The sequence below is a fragment of the Mustela nivalis genome (genome assembly GCF_964662115.1).
Source record: "Mustela nivalis genome assembly, chromosome: 12".
Taxonomy (NCBI): Eukaryota; Metazoa; Chordata; class Mammalia; order Carnivora; family Mustelidae; genus Mustela; species Mustela nivalis.
In genome coordinates, this window is record NC_139031.1 from 51,253,283 (window position 1) to 51,275,102 (window position 21,820).

Below are 21,820 nucleotides of genomic sequence, written 5' to 3' on the forward strand. Positions count from 1 at the left end.
CCTGTTCACACATCCTTCCCTCTCCATGATCCCGCACGGGGGTCAAACAGCATGACATCACCTCCTTTTCTGGCATTTAGTGATGAACGCCATGTTCGTGGCTTAATGAAGCATAGGGATGACAATGGGCGGCTGACGGACAGCTCCCTCCTGAGAGACTGAAAATGAATTTGGTGACGTCCTTGCTGAGCAATGCAGTAAAAAGAAGACTCTGCTCATTTCCACAACTATTTCATTGAAAACGGTTTTATTATTTAGCTTTGTTTTATAATACTGAAAACACGAGATGTGTTTTCTTTTTGGGTTGAAAAGTGGTCGCATTTCACCTACATTTCCCTTGCCACAAAAGGGATGTTGTGATGAAAAAGCCGACTTTTAAGAGCCCATGAGCGTTTCCTGAATAGATTCTCATCACGTTTTATTTTTGTGATTTATCTAAAGTGGACCTGTAAAGGTGGTATCTTTCTCTCCCCCTCCAATGTAGGGGAGTACTTACAGTGCGGGACAGCAGGCGTGGTCGATACAAAGGAAAAACCACATCTGTTGTAAGCAAGTATTTAAACTATTTTTTTTTTAAAGATTTATTCATTTATTTGAGAGAGAAAGAGCACACAGGGAGGTGGGGAAGAGGGAGAGGCAGAGAGAAACCCAAGCAGACTTCACACTAAGAGCAGAGCCCAAGGTGGGGCTCAATCCCACCACCCTGAGATCACAACCTGCGCTGAAACCAAGAATGGGACTCTCAACTCCCTGTACCACCCAGGTGCCCCCTGTTGTAAACAAGTATGCAATAAAATATTTTCCGAGTTGGGTCAATATTTAACATGCTTCTAATAACTCATAGTGGGGAGGTCTCCCTACTTTTTCTTCGCTTACAGGTTTATATACCTATAAACATTTACGAATTTCATGATTACTTTATTTACCATGAAGGAGAGAAAGATAAATGTAACTAAATCCCCCAAAAGTTTTCCCTCTTGGTTGGGGAAGCCTTGGTCCAATCTGGGAGTCGGAGCTGACGTGGGAACGCTACCAGCTCTGGCTTTATCCACCAGGCAGGAGGAGGGAAGGGTTGCTCCCACTCCACTCACCCGAAGTTCCTGGATTCCAAAGCCTTCCGTCAGAGTGATCTGGAAGACGTCGAGGCCGCAAATGTAAGCCGCCAGCCGGGACAGGCTCTGCTTGCCGCTGCCGCCCACGCCAATCAAGAGCGCGTGACCCTCAGGGGTCCGAAGGATTCGGCTGATGCGACACCTGCTCAGAGACAGCACGCCGGTGGGAGCAGAAGACTGAAGGGCCCGGGGACTGCATCTAGTTTTTGTTTATTTGTTTACAAATTTTTGACACGAAATCTGAGTATTTATTTTATATCTTTAGTCCTCGTTCATCTGCTTCCCCATGAAGCAAAGAGGCCCCTCACACCTAAGCAGCTGTCCCTGTGGAAATCACTTCTGGGGCTCTCACTGCTTCCTACTTGTAGACAAGGCCCTTCTGCAAGGCTTCGAGGGTGACTAGCAAGAGAGACCCGAACTTTACCCAGGCAGCCTGTGCAGCAAACATCAAAGGGAAAATGTCTTCATGCTGGAAACTTGGGCTGCAGAATTACTTTGGAAAGACTGGAGATTTTTAGGTCAATGAACATCTTACATGTGACTTAGTTGATGCAGTTTTAGCACTTGCCTGTAGGATTCTTCTTTCCTTTGCACCAAAGCTTTGTCTGTCCTCAAGCCCTCTAGAAAATTTACTGAAGCCTTCAGAATCCAGCAAGGCCCACTAATCCCTTGTTCTGTTATTGAAGAGATTCTGAATGACTGAGCTACTGATATTATTGCTACATTTTACAGTTAGGAGTAAGTTGATCTTACCATCTTGGTTGAAGAAATAGGTCATAATTATGTTATAAATAATGAGAAAAGAAAACAACTGAAATATAAGCATACAGATACCCAAACGCAACAAAGGAGACACCAGGCTATTAGGTCCAGATTGCTTTCCTCAAGTGAATGTAAATTTCCGGCCTTGACTGATAGGCCTAGATGACTCTTCACAAAAGCGCGTTGTGAAAAAGCAAGGTTGGGGTCACTTACACCAGGACCCACACATCTCAGCTGCAAACCATCAATAACTAGAGGTGGGTCATCGTGAGAGGCTGAGCTGGTCCGTGAGGGGGACTTCCGTGACCACACAAGGAAACCACCTCAGGAAAGCCATAAAATACTACGAGGCAAATGAACCCCGAAGTTACCAGGCAAAGTTTTCCTTTGGATTTAATGGATGCTTTGAGGTTTGGGTCTCACCAGCTTCTCGAAGCAGCAAAGTTCCTTTCTACGAGACTTCAAGGGCACGTTCTGAGAGCACATCTCTAACCCTGAGTCAATCAGCTGAGAGCTCATGATCCCTGATCAAGGCAACGGCCTTCTGCTCGAAGGCCCCTGAGAAGCCCATGAGGAAAGATCAGTGGGAAGACTCTTGCCCTTGGGGCCAACTCTTTCTCCCGCCCCATGACTTGCGTTCACAGTCAGTGTCCTAACCCAAGCAGGAGCAGGGTCACTAATACTTCAATCGGCACCACAGTCATAGATTCTAACTACAAGCTGTATGTGTGCCATCGGCGGACTGCCGCTGGAAAGGGATTGGCGAAGCAATCAATACTTAGCATGCTTCCGATAACTCACAGTGGGGAGGCCTCCCCACTTTTTCTTTGCCACTCATGAAAATGGAACTTTCTGCCTTTCTGGTGTCTCTTCGAATTTCCTTCCTCCCATACCTCCACCTTTCTTGACTCATTTTTAACCATGATTTCATTATTTTAATCTTTGCCCAAATATCACTTGTGGGTAGGGCCAGCGCTGCTTTCCGAATATGGCATCCCCCCAAATTCACATATCAAAGTCCTAACCTCCAATACCTCTGAATAGAAGCGTATCTGGAAATAGGGTCTCTGAGGAAGTACTTGGTGAAGACAAGACAGTATCATTCTGGAGTATGGTGCGCCCCTTATCCACTACAACCCGTGTCCTGATAAACAGGAGAAATGCGGACCCAGGCACACACAGCGGGGGAGGGCATGTGAGGGCAGGAGTTACGCTGCCTCACGCTGGCAGCGAATTCTGGAAAAGATTCTTCCCAGCACCTGCAGAGGGAGCATGGCTCTCGGTCATCTCCTTTTCAGACTTCTTCCTTCACTGTGCGACAATAAATAGCTGTTTTTCTAAACCACCCATACGTGGTAGTTTGGTATGGCAACTCCAGTAAACTAATACAGCCAGTGACAAATCATGGTGACAAAGAGAAGGACATGAGGATGCACCCAGCTGTCCACCCAGCGACAGCAACATCGGCCAGCTGCTGAGACTCTTCCACAAATGAAGTCATTCCCATGCTAACATCTGTTGAAAAGCTTCTCACTGCACTTAAAATAAAATGGAAGCTCCTTCCTCTGGTTACAGGGAAATACCATGTCAGTAAGACCCGTTCTGGCATTTCCATGCTTGCCGAATATCGCTCTCTACTATTTCACCATTCTCCAGCCATGATGACCCCCTTTTCTGTTTTTGAACATTCAGCCTTGGGGCCACATAAAATACGCCCCTGCCTAGAATGTTCTGCCTCCAGATCTTTCCAGGCTTAGCTCCTGCTTACCATTTGATATTACCTCAAATGTCACCTCCTCATTGAGATACCCAGATCTTTTACGGGAATACCCATATTTATTTCTCAGAATCTATTTCTCAGCGAGACACGTCACTTTCTGCCATCTTGCTTGCTTGTGTCTTTATAAATGTTCATCGGCATCACTAAAATCTAAGCTCAGCTAGAGTAAGGACTAGACTATCTTGTTTGCTGTTGTATCATCAGTACATAGAACAATGTCTGACAGCAAGGGGGCTATGGATGGTTGCAAGATCTGTGCACTGCACAAAGCACCCAGTCTAGGAGGTGAGACTGAGCCTTGTCAGTCAAGCTCTACATCAGGATAGTGGCATCTGTCTCATTATCTGCCAAGAAAACATGCCCCCTTCTTTTTTAAATTTGTACCAGAGTAGCAAATGGCTGGCACTCCTAAGCAAACCTGCTTAGCACTCAGTAGGCACTCAATAAACATGCTTCCTCAATGACCAGCAGTTTCAGTTCATCCTGTTTCTGTTGGGTAGGAACCTTATGGCTTTGAGGGAGTCACATGCCTTTCTCTTTCTCAATATTCTTACCTATCAGGGCTACAGTGAAATAGAATAAATTTTTGGCTGTGTGATGTTTCAGAAAATAGTGCACTGGCCTCAGACATGATTAAGATGAGGACGTAACTGAGAGAGACACTTGCGGTTTCATACTGTATGGCAAACAAGAGACAGGCGACGGCCAGCTAGGAGTACTGAGTACAATCCGCAGAAGCATGATGACTGTGGAGACCTCGCCATTTTTACTCTGTGAAAAAGCATCAAGACTTGTCAACTCACACATGCTGCATGGCGTCTTCAAAGAACACCAGGGGCATGACAGCATTCAGCTCATTGTAGCTGTCTAAGGCCTCTGTGAGCACCGTCTTCAGCACCTCCCAGTCCCTCACCGGCAGGTAGCACGGATCGGGGTCGCTGTGAGCGAAGTGGCAATAGACGAGGGGCGGCTGAAGCAGCACGGGACTGTCTACACCCTGCAGGAGAAGGGAGACAAAGATCCGGTCACGTCAGCCATCCAGAGCGCTTCATATGGAATCACAGTGGCCCATCAGAGGAAGGACCTGCAGGTCAGTCTGAGCTGCTGGGTGGAACGTTCCCAAGTACAGATGGGGTACATTCTGGAACCCTGCCTGCTCCGGCAGGGTCAGCACGTGCACAGTTCCTTCACATCCTTAGCTGACTCTGCCCCAACGCCAGACTGACCAGAGTGGTCCGACCACAGTGACCGCTGACATCCCACACACTTACTTCAAAATATTTACAAGCCGTTTCCAGCATTTTTTTCTGAAACAAATCACAGTCCTTTGGGTCTACCAGTTTGTCTCCATACACGCGAGAAGATTCGTGCAGCCACAGGTGGATTAAATCATTCGGACATTTTAAACATTCAGGGGAAGCAAATAAAATCCCCTACAAGACAAGAATGGGAAGAATTAAAAATTCGGAAACTGATGACATTCCACAATATTCTTCTCCTTTAACACTTTAACTGTATACTAAATTCAGCAACTTAAGTTAGAAGAAGTACTCTAAATAGAATTATTATAATAGTAGTTTTACTCTCTGATAAGTAACATCTTAAAAACTGACTACCATTAGACCCAGTTTTGGAAAGTAGGTAAGACTGTATCTCACAAGCCACCAAGGAAATAAGTAGCCCATCGGAGGACTTACATCTATCAAGTCTCCCAGCCGATGAAGTTTCCCAAATTGAAGTACAAAGAGCGAACATGAATGTTAGCGGATCAACATTTTTTAATCCTAAAACCCTTTGGTATCTGTCAATCTAACCCTTCCATTTAGCAGATGAAGAATATGAGACCAAAAGTAAACTGACTGAAATCACATTTTGTGGGTAGATCCAGAACTAGCCCCTGAACCATTCTCACTCCCCACCCCCTGCCCACACAGAGGGTCAGTATCTCGGATTCATAGGGACCCACTCCTTCTGGAGAGAGTCAGCTGGCTCTGGACTCGAGGAGAGCACAGCAAGGTGCAGGCGAGTAGTTACAAAGTTTCATCAGCTGCTGGTGTGAGGAGTAGCTGCCAGAGGCCATGAACAAGCCTCTGATCCCTTGTCACCTATTGCTTTCCTTCCCAAAATCAGCTTCGGGGTATCTGGGGGGGCTCAGTCAGTTAAGCATCAGACTCTTTCAGCTCAGGTCAGGATCTCAGGGCCAAGTGATGGAGCCCCATGTCGGCCGCGTGCTCAGCCCAGCATCTACTTGAGATTGGATTCTTCCTCTGCCCCTCCCCCTGCCTGCTCTCTCACGCTGATAAATAAATCTTTTTTTTTTTTTAATCGGCTTTTAAACAACACTGTAACGAGCAGAGTTGTTGCAGGGGTGCTAGAAACAGCAATGAGAATGAGTGAGTGGTCCATGTTCTCAGGAACCTGCTGTCTGACACAGTGTTATGGTTTTAAGGCATTTGCAGTGATTTAGAAAAGATGCTTACAAAAATATAAAGAAGCAAAAATCACCAAATCTAAAGAAGTCTCCTGAAATTCTCCACTACCTCTCTCACAAAGAACCTCAGGTCATAAATAGCCCTCCAACTGCTTTCACTGTAGAGGGTAGATCACACCAGTTCACTTTTTATTTTTTTAAAATTCTGGTTTCAATTCCCTCTTTGGAATCTCCTTTCTAAACGAAATACAGAAACATCGTCCTTTTACCAGCTAAGTCTATTAAGAGTCAAGGTCAAGTCAAAACAACCTAATGGTGTAAGAAATGGTGGTTTCTCTTGAGGTATGTTTAAAAATGATATTGTATAAATAAGAAAAAATAACAAATGATCTCCCTCCCTTGGCCCAAAAGGAGGCACTCTGATGTTTACACAGAAAGGGAGTCAGACTCCTGCCCTTGCTTCTGCAGTTAAGTCTCTGCACAACCCGAGGGAACCCACTAGTCCCATCGGTAAAATGGGAATAAACCTGCCATACAGACTTCTCAGAGGAGTTTATGATGCCACAGTACACAGCATCACCTTGAACTAAGTTCCATAACTGAACAACATTAATATTACCAGAATCATTCCTTCACCCAAGATGCCACCAAGAACCCAGAGCCACCAGGTACCTGGAAGACGTTCGATAGGTCTCTCAGATTAAAGAGGTAGTGGAATTTAACAGCCGTGGGTAAAAAGTTATGTGTCATCATCTGATGGAACCTGATTGTTGCCTGTATCAAAGAGGGCCCACTCCTGAGAACTGATGGGCCAAAGGCTTGCTGCTGAAAATGGAAGTTAAGAATTTGGCTATAGATGGTTTGCAGTGCCTCCAAAGATGGAAAGTTGAATGCAAACACAGTGAAATGTCTCTGAAAAACAAAAGAAATCTAAGAGTTACGTATAATAGGGTTTATAATGGTACCATTAGATTGCAAACAAACAAACAAAAAAAGCCTCTCCCCCCTCCTATTTTTTGTTCCATGCTCCCTGCCGTGTCAGAGTGGTACCTTCCTCTCTGACTCTGGGCCTGGCTATAGGATTGAGCCCCCAGAGTGAGGCGGAACTGACACCGCGCCAGTCACTGTCAGAAGCCTGTGTGTTTCCACTTGCTCCCTTAAGGCCCTACCTTCGCCATGAATTGTGCAAGCCTATTAATGGGTGAGAGACCCACGAAGCTGAGCCACCCTGTCCTTACCACTTTAGTCAAAGCCACCACAGCTTCGCTGATGGAGAGTCACCCAGTGGACCCCCAGCTGATTCCAGATGAGGGAGTAAGGAACACTTACTGTCGTATACTGTTATTTTATGTATGTTACAGGTGGTGGGGGGTGTTGTTATTAAAAGGTTATATGCACATACAAAACACGCACGTTAATATTTTTATCAGCTTTATTCCTTATTCCAAGATGTGAAAACGAGCGAGGCATCCTTCAACAGGTGAATGGGTCAACAAACTGGTACACAAATATGATGGATATTATTACATAGTGGTTAAAAAAAAATGACCTATCAAGCAAAGAAAAGATATGGAGAAAGCTTAAATGTCTATTTAAGCCAAGTGGAAGAAGCCAATCTGAAAGGACCTCATCCTATGGGATTTCAACTATGTGACATTCTGGAAAAGGCTACACTATGGAGGCAATGAAAGGACCAACTGGTAGACAGGGGGTCCGGAGGGAGGGAGGGATGATCAGGAGGAGTCCAGGGGAGTTTCGGCACAGTGAAACTACTCAGTCTGCTATTTTCATGGCGATACCTGGCATTCTGCATTTGCCAAAACCCACAGAATATACAACACAAAGAATGAACTCTCGTGTAAACTTTGGCCTTTGGTCAATAATAATGGATTGAAATTGGTTCATCAACTGTAATAAAGGCAGGACACTCATGCAAGATGCCCATAATAGGGTAGAATGAGGTAGGAGGAGGGGGAGAGGGTATTATGGGAACTCTCTGCAGTCCTTTCAACTAAAACTGCTCAAACAGTCTGTAAACCTATACCTGCTCTTTAAAAATGGTCTATTGGAAAAGGCAAAAGCTACTGAACATAATTAAAAGAAACAAAAACATAAATAAAATTAAATTTAAAAAAGCTTACGCACTTCACCAAAAGTCTGGTAGGAGCCTTAGTCTGTAGGAAAAGCATCAGGAATCACAGTCTACAATGTGTGAGGTTTTTCTTTGGGCCAGTTAGGAGCCGGCAGGACTCCACCCCTACCTGGAGTCGAGGATTGATTGTGGAGCTGCCCACCCTCAGATTCATGCAGGCAACATACTGACAGCTGTGCACTTCTCGAGGCATCACCTTCTGTCTGTCGTACCTGAAAGACAGCCAACAGGACCGTAGGCCCAAAACCCGAAGATGACAAAACCCCTCCATTTATGCAGGACTTCCTCATACATGGTCTCCTTCGATCTTTATAATCACTCTGGGACGTTGGGCATGTTAGCCTCAACTCAGAGACACAGACACCAAAGCTGAGGAAATGGAAGTCTTCACAGCTCCTCTGATGCCAGAATCAATACAGCGAGCTCAATCAATACGTGCTGTTCCTGCCTACGGATTCCCACGGGACCCTGTTCCCGGGGAGGTTGGGGGCCCTCCTTCTAGGTAACGGAAGGAATGGACACGCGGCAACACCCAGACATTACCTAACAGTGACATCTCGCAGAGTAAGGTCAGGTGTTTAAGTACCTTAGTGCGAGTTAACAAATCTGTGAGGTCAATGCTTCAACTAGACAGTCATGTTTCTAAGACACTTTTCAATCCAATTTGTCCCAAGATACAAAGGGAACCTACTGAATTTATGACGATGAAAAGGGAATCTAAAGTGAAACCCAAAAGTTATCCCAGAAAATGCTCCTCAAAAGAGGAAGAGATTGGGGTAATTTTCTTCTTCAGAACTCACCCATAAAATCAATAATTAGATTTCAGGAGAGAGTAAGACACAGAGGACTGCTTACCAGTGTCCGTAATCGATGTGCTGCCGAATCAGAGCATGGGGCTGCACTGTGCCATAGGGGTCCACTTCAGGCATATTCATGTCGTCAATGAAATAAACTAATTTTTTATTTCCTCCTGGACCATAGATACGACCAGCTTTTTTCTCTAGAGGTTTCTCAAGAATTCCTGGAACAAATGCATCATTTTGCTCACCTATCAGACAAAATGTCACTTTCTGTCCTTTGTCTTTCTTTTCCCTCATTTTTCATCTTCTGTCCATTTCATCCACTCCTAAGTCTTCAAGTATTAACTGCGCAGGCTGGTATCAGTGATGACCCTCTGGTCACTGACTCTATGTCATGCTTTTCTGCCAACCTCCCTCCTACTGGCAGAGCTCACCTCGCCTCTCCTTTCCTGGATAGTCAACATCTGACATAGGACATCACACTGGCCAGCAATCTGAGGACATGTCATTGTTGGTCTGTACGCTTTGCTCCCCGAACGCACTCTAACCCACGGCCCGTTCCCTCAGTCCTTCCCTATCCCCTCTACAGGACTGTCTATGCACAAAGAGAGTTCCCAAACCTCTCTTCTTGGGCCATCCAACGGCACAAGTGTAAGGAAGGCTGTACGTAGATTCTATCCTGTGCACACATTAACTTACATTTCTTCGTGTGCCGCAGTGACTTGTATGGACTTGAGAGAAAACCCTGGGGGTAGGAAATCCTGAACCGAGTGTGTAAGATACAGTGTCTCATAGCTGCTGACTCTCCAAAAGACTATGAATAGCTGGAGGACAAGGACGGGTTCATGACTATATTCCTGATGACGACCACAACAAGCCATTTGTTAAGTGAATCAAAGAACAAAGAAGTGTATCATGAATAAGTTAGCAAAGCCATCTTCCAAGCAGCGGACTTGGCAGTCTAGCTCCAACGCACCACTACAGCCTTTCCCTATCTTCTACTCCATCCCTTTGCAATTAATTCAATTCAATTAATTGAATGTCTTCTGTAATTTTCTTTCCTATGTTTGCTTACACTGATTTTTCTTTCCCAAATCCCATCTTTGCCTGCATACTACCCCACTGTGATGGTCTGAAACCCAAACCTTCTTTCAAATACACTGGTCTCTTTTCTGTGCTAATAGGCCATGTCTAAACCTTACACCAATGCCTTCACCCTTTCAGCTATTATCAAGATGAACTCATCGCACAGTCAAGTACTTTGTTCAGTTATGGGATTGTAGCCCTCAGCTTCCATTTACAAGTGATAAAGTGATCCCTCCTTCTGCATCTGTGAATGAAAAACATGCACAGGACACAACACCTTGGAAAAAATAGATAAATAATATAAATTTGCTAAAGAATTAAATGAAACATCGCCAAGTTGGATTTTTTCCCTGCTTCACTCATGAGGTCAAGGAAGACAAACCTCACTAAGAGATTACAAAACTAACTCTTGGCTGAGTAACTAATGGTGTCAGTCAGTAAGAAAATGTATTAATACTCTCTACTGATAAAGCTAGGAAAACAGTAACAACATATATTCAAGCCCATGCGTGTGCACGGATGCATGCATGTGCACACACACACACCACAGTCAGGGCAACTCAACAGGTTTAATCAACTACTGGATAATAGGGAGTTTCACTGCCCCCACCACCAACACAACCCTGGCACTCTCCTGGGCAGTGACCGCTCTGCCAGTATCAGCTCTTTCTACACTCTCTCCACTTCCCGTGTCTACTTAGCTTACCCTTCCTAACTCAGAGTACCCTAACGCTGTGTGGTTCTTTTATTTACACCGATACGTTTATTCAAAGGCTAAAATTTATTCTTACAATTTTCCTAAGATTTAATTAACAGTACATGGCCTGGCATTTCATCAACATGGTTTTAAGGAAGTTCTCCTAAATCAATCCCTTACTTGAAAAGGTAACCAGGGCACTCTCCCTTGTGCTATGGCCCCTGAAAACTGATTAAAAGTGACCAAAGTGTATAGTGGCAAAGCAGTGAACACTGTTGATGCCAATTCTTGCTGTTCTTAAAAGTAATAACCCTTTATCTGATAGGATCTCACTGATATGTGGACTTTGAGAAACAAGACAGAGGATCATAGGGGAAGAGGGAAAAAATATGAAACAAGATGAAACCAGAGAGGAAGACAAACCATAAGAGACTCTTAATCTTAGGAAACAAACTGAGGGTTGCGGGAGGGGAGGGGTGAGATGGGTGGGTGATGGACACTGGGGAGGGTATGTGTTGTGGTGAGCACTGAGTGTTGTGTAAGACTGAGGAATCATAGGCCTGTATCCCGGAAACAAGTAACACACCATATGTTAATAAAGAAAAAAGAGTAGTAACCCACATAAAGCCATTTGTGATATAAAAAGCCAAAAATCATAATATTGAAACAAAATATATTTTACCCCAATTAGTGGTAAGCAAAAATTCATCTGAGGCCTAAGCCAAATGTCTAAAGCCGAAAGAAAAGCAGTTTCCCCCTCCGGCTACGTGCCCCAGCCTTGACCATTTCTGATGCCTTGTTCCAAAAATATAAGCAGGAAGAAGACTCACTTTGCAGAGCTGCAGACGTTGTGTAGTAGTTCAAAGGCACACGGGACACGATGTAATCCTCAGAGAGACTTGCCAGCGTGTCGCTTACAAAGGCTGTTTTGCCCACCCCAGCATTTCCTACTAGCATGAGGGGTCGTCCTTTCTCAAGCAGCAACTCTACGAAATATCGGAGACGAGTTGTTTCTGATGTGGGAACCACTACTCTCTGGGGTAGGGTGGAGAGAACAGAATGAGAGAAGTCAGAAAGAGAGGCATTCCGAAATTTTCTATCTTAACAGACACAGTAACTGGAGAATTGAGACCCAATGAATTCTTAAGTCAAGTTCACACTCAGTAGGGGAGACCTTACCTGATACTCAGTTTTGAATTATCAGAGTTCAGACATCGTAGCTTGAGGAGAGCAACTGGGTAGTGCCATCAAAATGCAGTAGTATAAGCAACAGATCTATCTTTTCCAACTTAAGTGTTAGCCAAAGCCCCCAATCACAGACCTCGTGTTAGGCATACAAGGGAATCCAATAAAGGTTACGAAACTGTCCACCACTCTCTAGGAGCTGAGAGAACATTCGAGAAGATAAGTCGCACATAAATCAAAGTTGGGAGCAATGCCTTGGCCGGGTAAGATTAAGTGGCCTAATGATCAGGGCAGAACTTACACTAAAGGAGTTCAGCATGGGGAGAGACCCACTGGTGGGAAACAGTGATGTTAAGTGAAATATTCCTAAATCCAAAGTACATGTTGAACACATTATGTATTGTTTTGTTAAAAATATCTTAATAGCAATCCTTATGTTTTGAAAATTGGTTACTTATTTATACACTTCATGGTTTCACAACAAATGTGAGGTGGCTTAGGGGAATATAAGAAAATGAAGAATGGAAATAAACACCAGGTTCAGGGAATACGGACTAATACATAATGACAGGTAGGGAGGTAGCAGGCATAGACATGCAAGAAATAGAATCCTGCATGGTGATTAAAACAGAGTTGACATTTCTTGCATTTTTGGAGGCCAAATTAAAAAGGAGGTAAAAAGAATACTTGCAAGATTCAGACTGTTCTTAAAAAACAATGAACACCTAAATTCTATAATATATTCTCCCCTGTTTGGTTAGCATATACTGAATACAATTGAATATTTTATAGATCATTCAGGATCATTTTCATGATTATGAATATTTACACTAGAATTCTGTTTTATTTTACTTTTATTTTAAGATTTTTATTTATTTATTTGACAGACAGAGATCACAAGTAGGCAGAGAAGCAGGCAGGGTGAGGAGGAAGCAGGCTCCCCACGGAGCGGAGAGCCTGATGCGGGGCTAGATCCCAGGACCCTGAGATCATGACCTGAGCTGAAGGCAAAGGCTTTAACCCACTGAGCCACCCAGGCACCCCTAGAATTCTGTTTTAATTTGGTGGTAATTTTGGGGCCTACTGAAAGGCACAGACTGTTCTATGCTACACCAATCAGAACCAGATGACTGCTTTTCATCAGAGTTACATTTCACAATACATTTTTTTTTTTCTCCTTTTTGGCTCTTCCTTGTCTTCAGGTGCCTCTTAATTTGGCTATTAGCTCTGCTCTCTATACATTAATACCAATAATTCACACTTCCTGACAGCTGAGTATGTGACAGGTATGATGTTAAGCATTTCATACACTAGGTCATCTGATACTCATAACTCATCTACGACTGGGGTTGTGTTGTGATTTTCATTTCAGAGATGATGAAACTGAAGCTTAGAGAACACCAATAACTTGACGAAGGTCACAGTGAAGTAGTAAGTGGTGGTATTTGGATTAAAGCCCAAGCCTGTCCAGAGCCAGCAAGAAGGCACGTCAGGACATGGATTGGCCACACGTTACTCCATCCCTTGGCACTCCCATTTTTCATATGTAAAAGGGTTATCCATAAACTATGCCTTAGAAAGTTGTTTTAAGGAGCGCCTGAGTGGCTCAGTGGATTAAGCCGCTGCCTTCAGCTCAGGTCATGATCTCAGTGTCCTGGGATCGAGCCCCGCATCGGGCTCTCTGCTCAGTGGGGCGCCTGCTTCCCCTTCTCTCTCTGCCTGACTCTCTGCCTACTTGTGATCTCTCTCTCTGTCAAGTAATTAAATAAAATCTTTAAAAAAAAAAAGAAAAGAAAAGAAAGTTGTTTTAAGGATTAGTTAATCTACATAGAGCAATTAGAAAAAGGTCTGAGATAGACTTCTATAATATTAGCATTGTCTATTACTACTGACTCAGTATGGTTCTCTTCCAATATGTTAAGAAGCGGTTAGTGGACTAACCATGCTTGGTACCACTGTGTGTAGAGTAAGACTATAAAGTCCTAATAAGTTCCCCATGGAATAAAAGGCATCGCTGACCAGATGCATCAGCCTCGCCATACCAGTTCTTGGTCTTTGGTTAACAAACTCTCAGCTTTCAACCAGCTAGGTAATACTGCCAGGCAGGTGAAGTGCAGGTCAATTAAGCAAAAGCAGATTTCACAATTTTTCAGGCAATTGGAACAGGCATGGTTGGCTGCCTCCTAGCACCCATTTCTCCATCTCCCCTTCCTGTATGAGCTCCCACTTTGTTCAAGTCTCCATGCTTCCTCCATACACACGTGCTCCAAGGGAAGCTCAACCTGGCTCCCATGGTACTGTGAAGAGTCATCAAGGCCAATCAGGGTAGCCCAGTAGTCTAGCCTGAGACAGGTTAAGGGTGGCATGTGAGCCCTGGAGTATTAGATGCTCAAGGGGTGGTCTGCTCTGGTGCTTCTGAGAAGTATCCTCACTCTTAATGAAAACTATAGGACAATGTGGCTTTTCCTCTGAAGGAAACTCCTGGGGCAACTGGAGCCCACTTCAGACCAGGAAGGATACTAGTCTTAAAAATGATGCTGGTGTTAAGAGCAGAGAGCTGGAAAGATCCAAATTCTTGGTGATATCACCAAGTCACAGAATTAATCAGTCCTGGGGCCATCCTACATCTGCTTTCTTGTTCATGAAGTCTCCTTGGGGTTAGGTTTAATGAGTTGAACTGTGTCTTCCCAAAATCCGCATAATAAAGCCCCAAATCCTAGTGCCCCATAAAGTGACTGTATTTGAAAACAGGCTCTTTAAAGAGAAGATTAGGTTAAAATGAGGCTATTAGGGCGGGCTCTACCCCTATCTGACTGTTGTCCTTCTGAGAGGAGGAAATTTGGGCAGACTTGAAGACAGTGCTCAGGGAGGCACACACAAAGGCCATGTGAGGACACAGCAAGAAGGCGGCCATCCTCAAGCCAGGGAGAGAGCTCTCAGGAGTAACCAAGCCTTCCAACGCCTCAATCCTGGATTTCTTGCCTCCAGAAAGAACTGCAAGGAAATGAATTTCTGGTGTTTAAGCCATCCAGTGTGTGGTATCGTGTTAGGGCAGCCCCAGCACACTAAGACAAGTAGAGTAGGCCCCCAACGCGAAGACTGGTGTCCTCATGCAAAGGGGAATTTGCACACCCAGAGACACACTTGGGGCAAATGCCATGTTAGGACTGGAGCTGTGCTACCACCAGCCAAGGCACCCCAAGATCAAGAGCAAACTCCAGACAGAGGCCTGGAATGCAGGCTCCTGGAGACCCTCAGGAGGAACCATTCCTGTGAACACTTGGTCTTTCACCGTCTGGCCTCCAGCTCCAGGAAGTGAATACACTGGGTCTGGTTTCACACTAGCTGCTTAGTTAATACCATAGAAACCCTGTATATTCTATTCACACAGTGCTACCGGAAGCACTAAGCTTCCATGTGAATCCAAATGTTGAGATTTTAAGAAGTCTAATGAAAAGGAAATGAGATTGGGGCAGAAGAAGATGACCGAAGAATCAGTCAACATCAGAGAAATGTACAACAACGATTTGTGAAGAGAAATAATGAAAAAAAAAAAAAAAAGATTCTCTTTGATTTGCCATCAGCCATGAGGATTTCAAAGCTTTGAGTTGAGGAGCTTAAACACTATTTTATGGCTTGGAGGGGGGGCAGTTAAAGAAGTTCCACAGGAAAAGTGCTAATAAATTCACAATATGGTCAGATAAAAGAATCATTGGAGCTAACAGAAATAGGTCTTTGATTTTTAATAAATTGCTTTTGTGTCTTATCAAAACAGTTATAATAGACTTAGGTAGACATTTTTTTAAAAAGTTTGCATAAACTTAAGGGCCATCTCAGTAGTTGTTCCTAGAACTAAGATTCTTCTCTCCCAAGCAATATGCTATATGCTTGACCATATCAATAAAAATGTCTCAAAAGGCAGGACTGGTGAGCAGAAGGACAGCTCAAACATGAAACAAAAAGGCTCAAAGCAGCACAGCGTGGCTTGAAAATTTCTAGGTTCCATCCACCTACCTTCAGAGGGACCTCTGGATCCATAGTAAATGTGGGGACCTTCTCAGCCCAAGGCAAGAACTTCTTAGTTTTGTGGTCCAGATAATAATCGAAGATGGTCCCCTGGGATGGAAACTTCACTGCTTTCATCTCTTTATGCCACCACCGACTGAATTCAGCTCGAGAGTCAGAAAGCTAAGAACAACAAGAGAAATCCTTAGGCAGACCTAGAGGTAATTCTGAACGCATACGAAGCCCCTCCAAATCCCGCTGAACACAGTTATTTGCAGTTATAACACAGTTATAATTACAAATGGGCTAGAGTAACTGACCCAAGAAAAATAAATAACTAGAAGTAACTTATAATGAGCGATAATATCAGAGAGGCAGAAAGCTATAATTGCCATACATCCAAAAGGTACAAATTTTCTGGAACAATTATTAACTTAAAAAGCAAAGTAAGGTTAGGTGAACCTTCGACTACCCCTGGGTTATTTAATTTAACAATGAGCTCTCAGGCAAATTACCCTCTAGCTCCAGTGAGATAGTGTTTCTCAAACACTGGTGTTGATTTCTACCAATATTCACATCAATTCTCGATAAAGTAGGAAAGATAAGAACAAAGGGACACTTTTTTAAAAAACTGGTAACATTATTTGATTTAAATACTACCCTCTATTTGAGCTTACAGGCTTCTTGGAACTTTTGCTGTTGAAATAGCTTTTCTTTTATAAAATTATGGTATTCCTTATGGTCATTATTTATAAATGCCCTTATTTTGAAAAGCAAACATTGGGTAACCCTATTTCATCCCTTTAAGTCACAGAACAACCTGGCAGAGGGACTTCTTTACCTGCAGGATCCATGACCACCCTGAGCTTGGGGGATCTCTAAGAACAGTGTGTGGGAGTGGCCACGGCACTCAGCAGTCTTAGACTTTTCAAGACCTTAACTCCCGTTTTTCTCCGGTCACATTCTTAAAACTGCTTTTTCTTTGGTATCCTACGTCCTTGGACTATGGCTGACTTCTTGCACTGGGCTGATTGCACACATGAGCAGAGACAGGAGGGCTGGAGAGCAGGGGTGTGTGCTGAGGGCAGAGAAGGCTGAGGAGTCTTCACAGGCAGAGCTTGCCTCCATCTGCCAAACACCCTGAGCTCACGCTCCTGCTCACCACCACTCACGTGTTCATGAGTCCAGGCTCGTGTGAGTTGTTTTCAAGCTGGTGGCATGGCTACTTTATCTCCCTACAAAAGTTTGTCTTAAATCAAATCAGTTCCAAAGGCAAAACACCTGGCAAGATTCCCTGTAGGCAGAAGATCTAGGACGGGGACTTGACATCAAAATTTCTAAACACTACATCAGCAAGATCATTTTGGTAAGACATCTTTGACTCTTCAGTGCACTCAACTACAGTGCATTTGTTCTAGACTGGGGAGGAAAGCCAACAGAGTGTCTGCCATCACAGAATTTACGGGGAGATAGAAGCAGAGACCAGAGGAAGTAGAGGCTAAGCCGAGAAGCGCAGAAAAAAGCAAGTGCTGTGAAAGCAGAGTTTGCTCTAATGGAGAGTAACAGGGGTGAATCTATTGTTATTTCAGTTCTAGTTCGTTAACGTCCAGGGCAATACTGGTTTCAGGAGTAGAATTCAGTGATTCATCACTTATGTAGGACGCCCAGTGGTCATCAGAACGAGTTTCCTCCCAAAACCCACCACCTATCCAGCCCATCCTCCACCCGCCTCCCTCCATGAACCCTCAGGGTGTTCTAAGAGTCTCCATGGAGGCACCTGGGTGGCTCAGTGGGTTAAGCCATTTCTCCGCCTCCTCACCAAAAAGGGGTGAACCTATTTTAATTGGACGTTCAGGTGGGCTTTCTTTGAGAACTGGTACAGATTAGGGAGAAGACAATTCCAAGAAGAAGGAAGAGGTTACCATGGGTGAAGATCCTGTGGTGTGAAAGACCTTGGGTTCCAGAAATGGGCACCGAAGCTGGCGGAAGCATGTGGGATGTCGGGGGTGGCGGGGAGAAGGGGTGGCTGAAGAAGCAGGAAAAGACTGGCAGGACCAAAGATCCAGGGGCCTTGTAAATAGTATTAAATTTTTCACTTTATCCTAAAAGCAAATGGAATCCATTAAAGTGTTTTAAACTCTCAAGTGTATCCTATAATTCAATTTACATTTTAAAAAATCGCTCCGGCTGCTGAGAGGATAATGGATTATGGGGGAGGTACAGAAGCAGACCAGTGAGGCTGTTACCTTAGAAGCCAAGTGAGAAGTGATAATAGCAGCTGATGGGAGCTTGGGGAGAGCTGATCAAGACTTATTTTGGAAGCTGCCTGCAATGGCCTGGCTTAAGAACACAGGAGCCGAGCCAGCATGCTGCAGTTGGAGGGTGGCTCAGACATCTCCTGGGCATCCTCAAGCAGGCTATCTAAGTTTTGGCTCTTTTGTAAAAGGGGAGGAGGATAGTTGTACTTATACATAGAGGTTTTATTTTTTTGAAAATTCAGGAAAGTAGCAAACTCAGAGGCGTAAGCACATTCTCGGACATCCAGCTAGCACTCAGACTTGTTCAACGAATAAAAGGCGATTTTAAGAGTATTTCTTTCAGCTTTCCTTCATGTTTACAACTTAACAGCCTCTGCTTTGAATGCTTCGTAGTTAGAGCCCTTCTGAAGATGTGAAGGTGGTGGTGATGAGGAGGAGGAGGAAGATGAAGGAGAAGAACCTCATTCAGGGAGAAGAGTGTCTGGAGGAGTGAGGGGGCCACTGCGGTGGCCCAGGGCCCGGCCTGACGGACTGTGGGGAAGGCAGCCATGTTTGAAAACTGGAAAGACAAGAAGGCAATCAGCTGGGAGGGAAGTCGTCAGGAACAGAGAGATTTCCACTGTCCACATTCTATTCACACAATTTTACCTGGTTTATATCCTAGTGAAGGAAAAACCTTGGGGAGAACCCTAGAAAAAACATAAAAAAACATGGGGGGTGGGATAAGAGGGGAGAGATTCTGTCCACACCTTCCATGAAGGAGAAGCTCACACATGCTGCAAATTGCGCCTGAGAAAGACCACACGAAGTCACCCAATGCCAACTCTTGACTCTTACACAAAGCAACACAGGAAGCTTTGCTTTAGAAAGCCCTTGGATATTACAGAAGGAAATGTGGGATCAACATCAGGTCGAGCAGGCCAAGTGAATTCCACGCCTGTTTATAGACATGATTTACAGTGACCTAGTGACAAGAAGCAGAACTGGCCCACAGGTTTAAGCAACCTTGTATCTGAGGGCCTACAACAAGTCAACCAGTGGAAATATGGGGCCCTTTTGGCTGTGATGCCTTCCAATTTAAGTGGAAATATCTGGCAAAGTCAGGAAGACGGGTACCATCTATTTTTAAGGCAAAGATTCAGGGCTACATGTGGGATCAGTTATGACCGTGAGTGATCCTGAGGTATCCTCGAACGGGTGGCCTTTGGAGATGTACACAGGCGTGAATCCTGGTGCAGTCATTTCCTATCAGCATAACCTTGGTCAAGTCCCTTTGTCCCTCTGAGCTTTAGGCACACCATGAAGATAGCTTACACAGCTACTGGAAATGTTACGTGGCAAAATCTACATACAGAGGAGGAGCCTGGTGGAGATGAGATGTGCCATCTTCTAGCACTGAAACACTCCCACTTTGCACCTGAGTAAGTCTCATGTGTGAATATGCACATATGCACGCACTCGAGCAAGCTCAAGTGTTTGTCCAAAAGAAATGAGCAGCCATGGACAAGCTCCTCTAGGAGTGCTGGGCAGGCATGGGAGCCTCATGCTCGGCTGAAGGCAAGACCCATGGAAAGGATCTCGCCTGAGTTGAGTCTGGTTCCCCAATAACTACCCCAGGGATCACGTAAGAGACTGATTAGAGGCAAGAGACCAGACACAGGGAAACTGATCCCAAGGTTCTTACAGGCTGTATACTGAATGTGTCCACCCCCACCCCTCTCCCCGACATTCCTATTTTGAAGCTCTATCCCCCAATGTGATGATATTTGGAGATGGGGCCTTGGGAAGTAATTCGGTTTAGATGAGGTCATGAGGCTTGGGCCTTTGTGATGGGATTAGTGTCTTTATAAAAAAGAAATCGGAAAGCTTTTTATTGTTTTCTGTCATGTGAGGACACAGCAAAAAAGCAGCTCTCTGTAAGCCAGGAAGAGAGGCCTTGCCAGAACTTGACCATGCTGGCACCCTGACCTTGGACTTGAGCCTCCAGAAACAAAAGTGAATTTCCGTCAGTTAAGCCATCCAAGGTACGGCATTTCGTTACGGCAGGCCGAGCAAAGACACTGTGACAGCCCAGGACAACCTAAAGATGATACATTCCTGAATGAAGGCTGTAGGGACGGGGAGGTGGGGACAGACTTGACAGCTGTTGTGTGACTGAAAGGATCTGCTGACCACTGGATACAGAAGTAAAGAAGAATGGGGTCTCCTGGGTTTTTAACTCGAGCAACTGGAAGGAATGTGAGTATTCCCGAGGATAAGAAAGGGTGAAGACGAAGAGCCAGTTTGGGGGTGTGGCCAAGACAGAGCTCTGTCTCTGGCTCAGGGAGCGGGACTGGCCTCTGGAAGAGCACACTGTTGGCGCTGCTCCCCCAGGCAAGTGGAATCACCGACCCCTGAGCTCCCAAGAAGATGTGGGGCAGCGTCAGCCCAAGTTAGAGCTACCAGCCTGGACAAGCTTGCCTAAACATACTGGCTTATAAGAGAACAGGGCCGACAGCAGAGGTTTATGATGATATTAAAAAAAAAAAAAAAAAAAAAGCCAACAGGGATCACATTACAACCTGCACCCCAAGGAAAACTGGTTCTATAAATTATTTCTGTGTACCATCTCAAAACATACCTGATCTTGCAACAGAGTGCCTCCAAACGCCCAGATACAAGCAAAGACAAAGTAGACTTCATAAACCTCTTTTGGGCTGTCCAAAGGTACGTTGTCAGGAGTCAACAAGCATTCCAGAAGGGTACAAATTGTCTAAAGAAAAAGAAATAGCTATTCACTCAGGGCAATAGCTCCTTAATAGCAGAGTCAGGTCACAGGACATACTAATCAATCCACTTGCTCCTTAAGAGATTATAGAATTTTTCCTAATCTGTGACATTGAGACAGACAAAAATCACTGCATTGGTTTTCTAAGTCAACAGTGGAAAAATATCTGCCACTTTTTTTTTTTTTTTTAAGATTTTATTTATTTGACAGAGATCACAAGTAGGCAGAGAGGCAGGCAGAGAGAGAGGAAGGGAAGCAGGCTCCCCGCTGAGCAGAGAGCCCGATGTGGGGCTCGATTCCAGGACCCTGGGATCATGACCTGAGCTGACGGCAGAGGCTTTAACCCACTGAGCCACCCAGGCACTGCCATCTCTGCCACTTTTAATGAAACCGAACTTCTAAGTAATCAACTATTTTTAAAAAAAGACTATTTTATCCAATTTGTATTCACTATAATAAACATGGGTACATACAGGCACAAAGTCAAGATAATGGGGAATATATCTAAGCTCTTTTTTATTAACAGGGAGTCACAGCACTACAGATTTGTCTAGAGCTCACATTTTCACTCAGTAACAAACTTCAGATACCCTGCCTTCCCAGTAAGTGTTGCTCTAACGTACGAGTGGGAGTGGACGCATAGGACTCCACTTGACAGAGGCATTTATTCGTTTCCTTCCTGCTGGACATTTAGATAACCCACTTTCCCTTAGTGCTTTGGCAGCAGGTTTTTCCCACCTGTTGTATAAACTTAGAAAGACAGACTGGCAGCTTTCGCCTGTGAC

General features: G+C 44.5%; 1 protein-coding gene across 1 annotated transcript in view; it reads right to left on the reverse strand.

The window, feature by feature from the left end:
• DNAH11 (dynein axonemal heavy chain 11) overlaps window positions 1–21,820 on the reverse strand; it is a 319,948-nt gene that overhangs the window by 138,707 nt on the left and 159,421 nt on the right. Inside the window, exons 44-52 of the mRNA XM_082693790.1 lie at window positions 20,889–21,020; window positions 16,020–16,193; window positions 11,651–11,855; window positions 9,093–9,258; window positions 8,347–8,449; window positions 6,758–6,997; window positions 4,926–5,087; window positions 4,458–4,651; window positions 1,092–1,254 (exon numbers count right to left, since the gene is read on the reverse strand). Coding sequence (XP_082549916.1) covers window positions 1,092–1,254; window positions 4,458–4,651; window positions 4,926–5,087; window positions 6,758–6,997; window positions 8,347–8,449; window positions 9,093–9,258; window positions 11,651–11,855; window positions 16,020–16,193; window positions 20,889–21,020 — 1,539 coding nt within the window. The remainder of the gene's footprint in view (window positions 1–1,091; window positions 1,255–4,457; window positions 4,652–4,925; window positions 5,088–6,757; window positions 6,998–8,346; window positions 8,450–9,092; window positions 9,259–11,650; window positions 11,856–16,019; window positions 16,194–20,888; window positions 21,021–21,820) is intronic.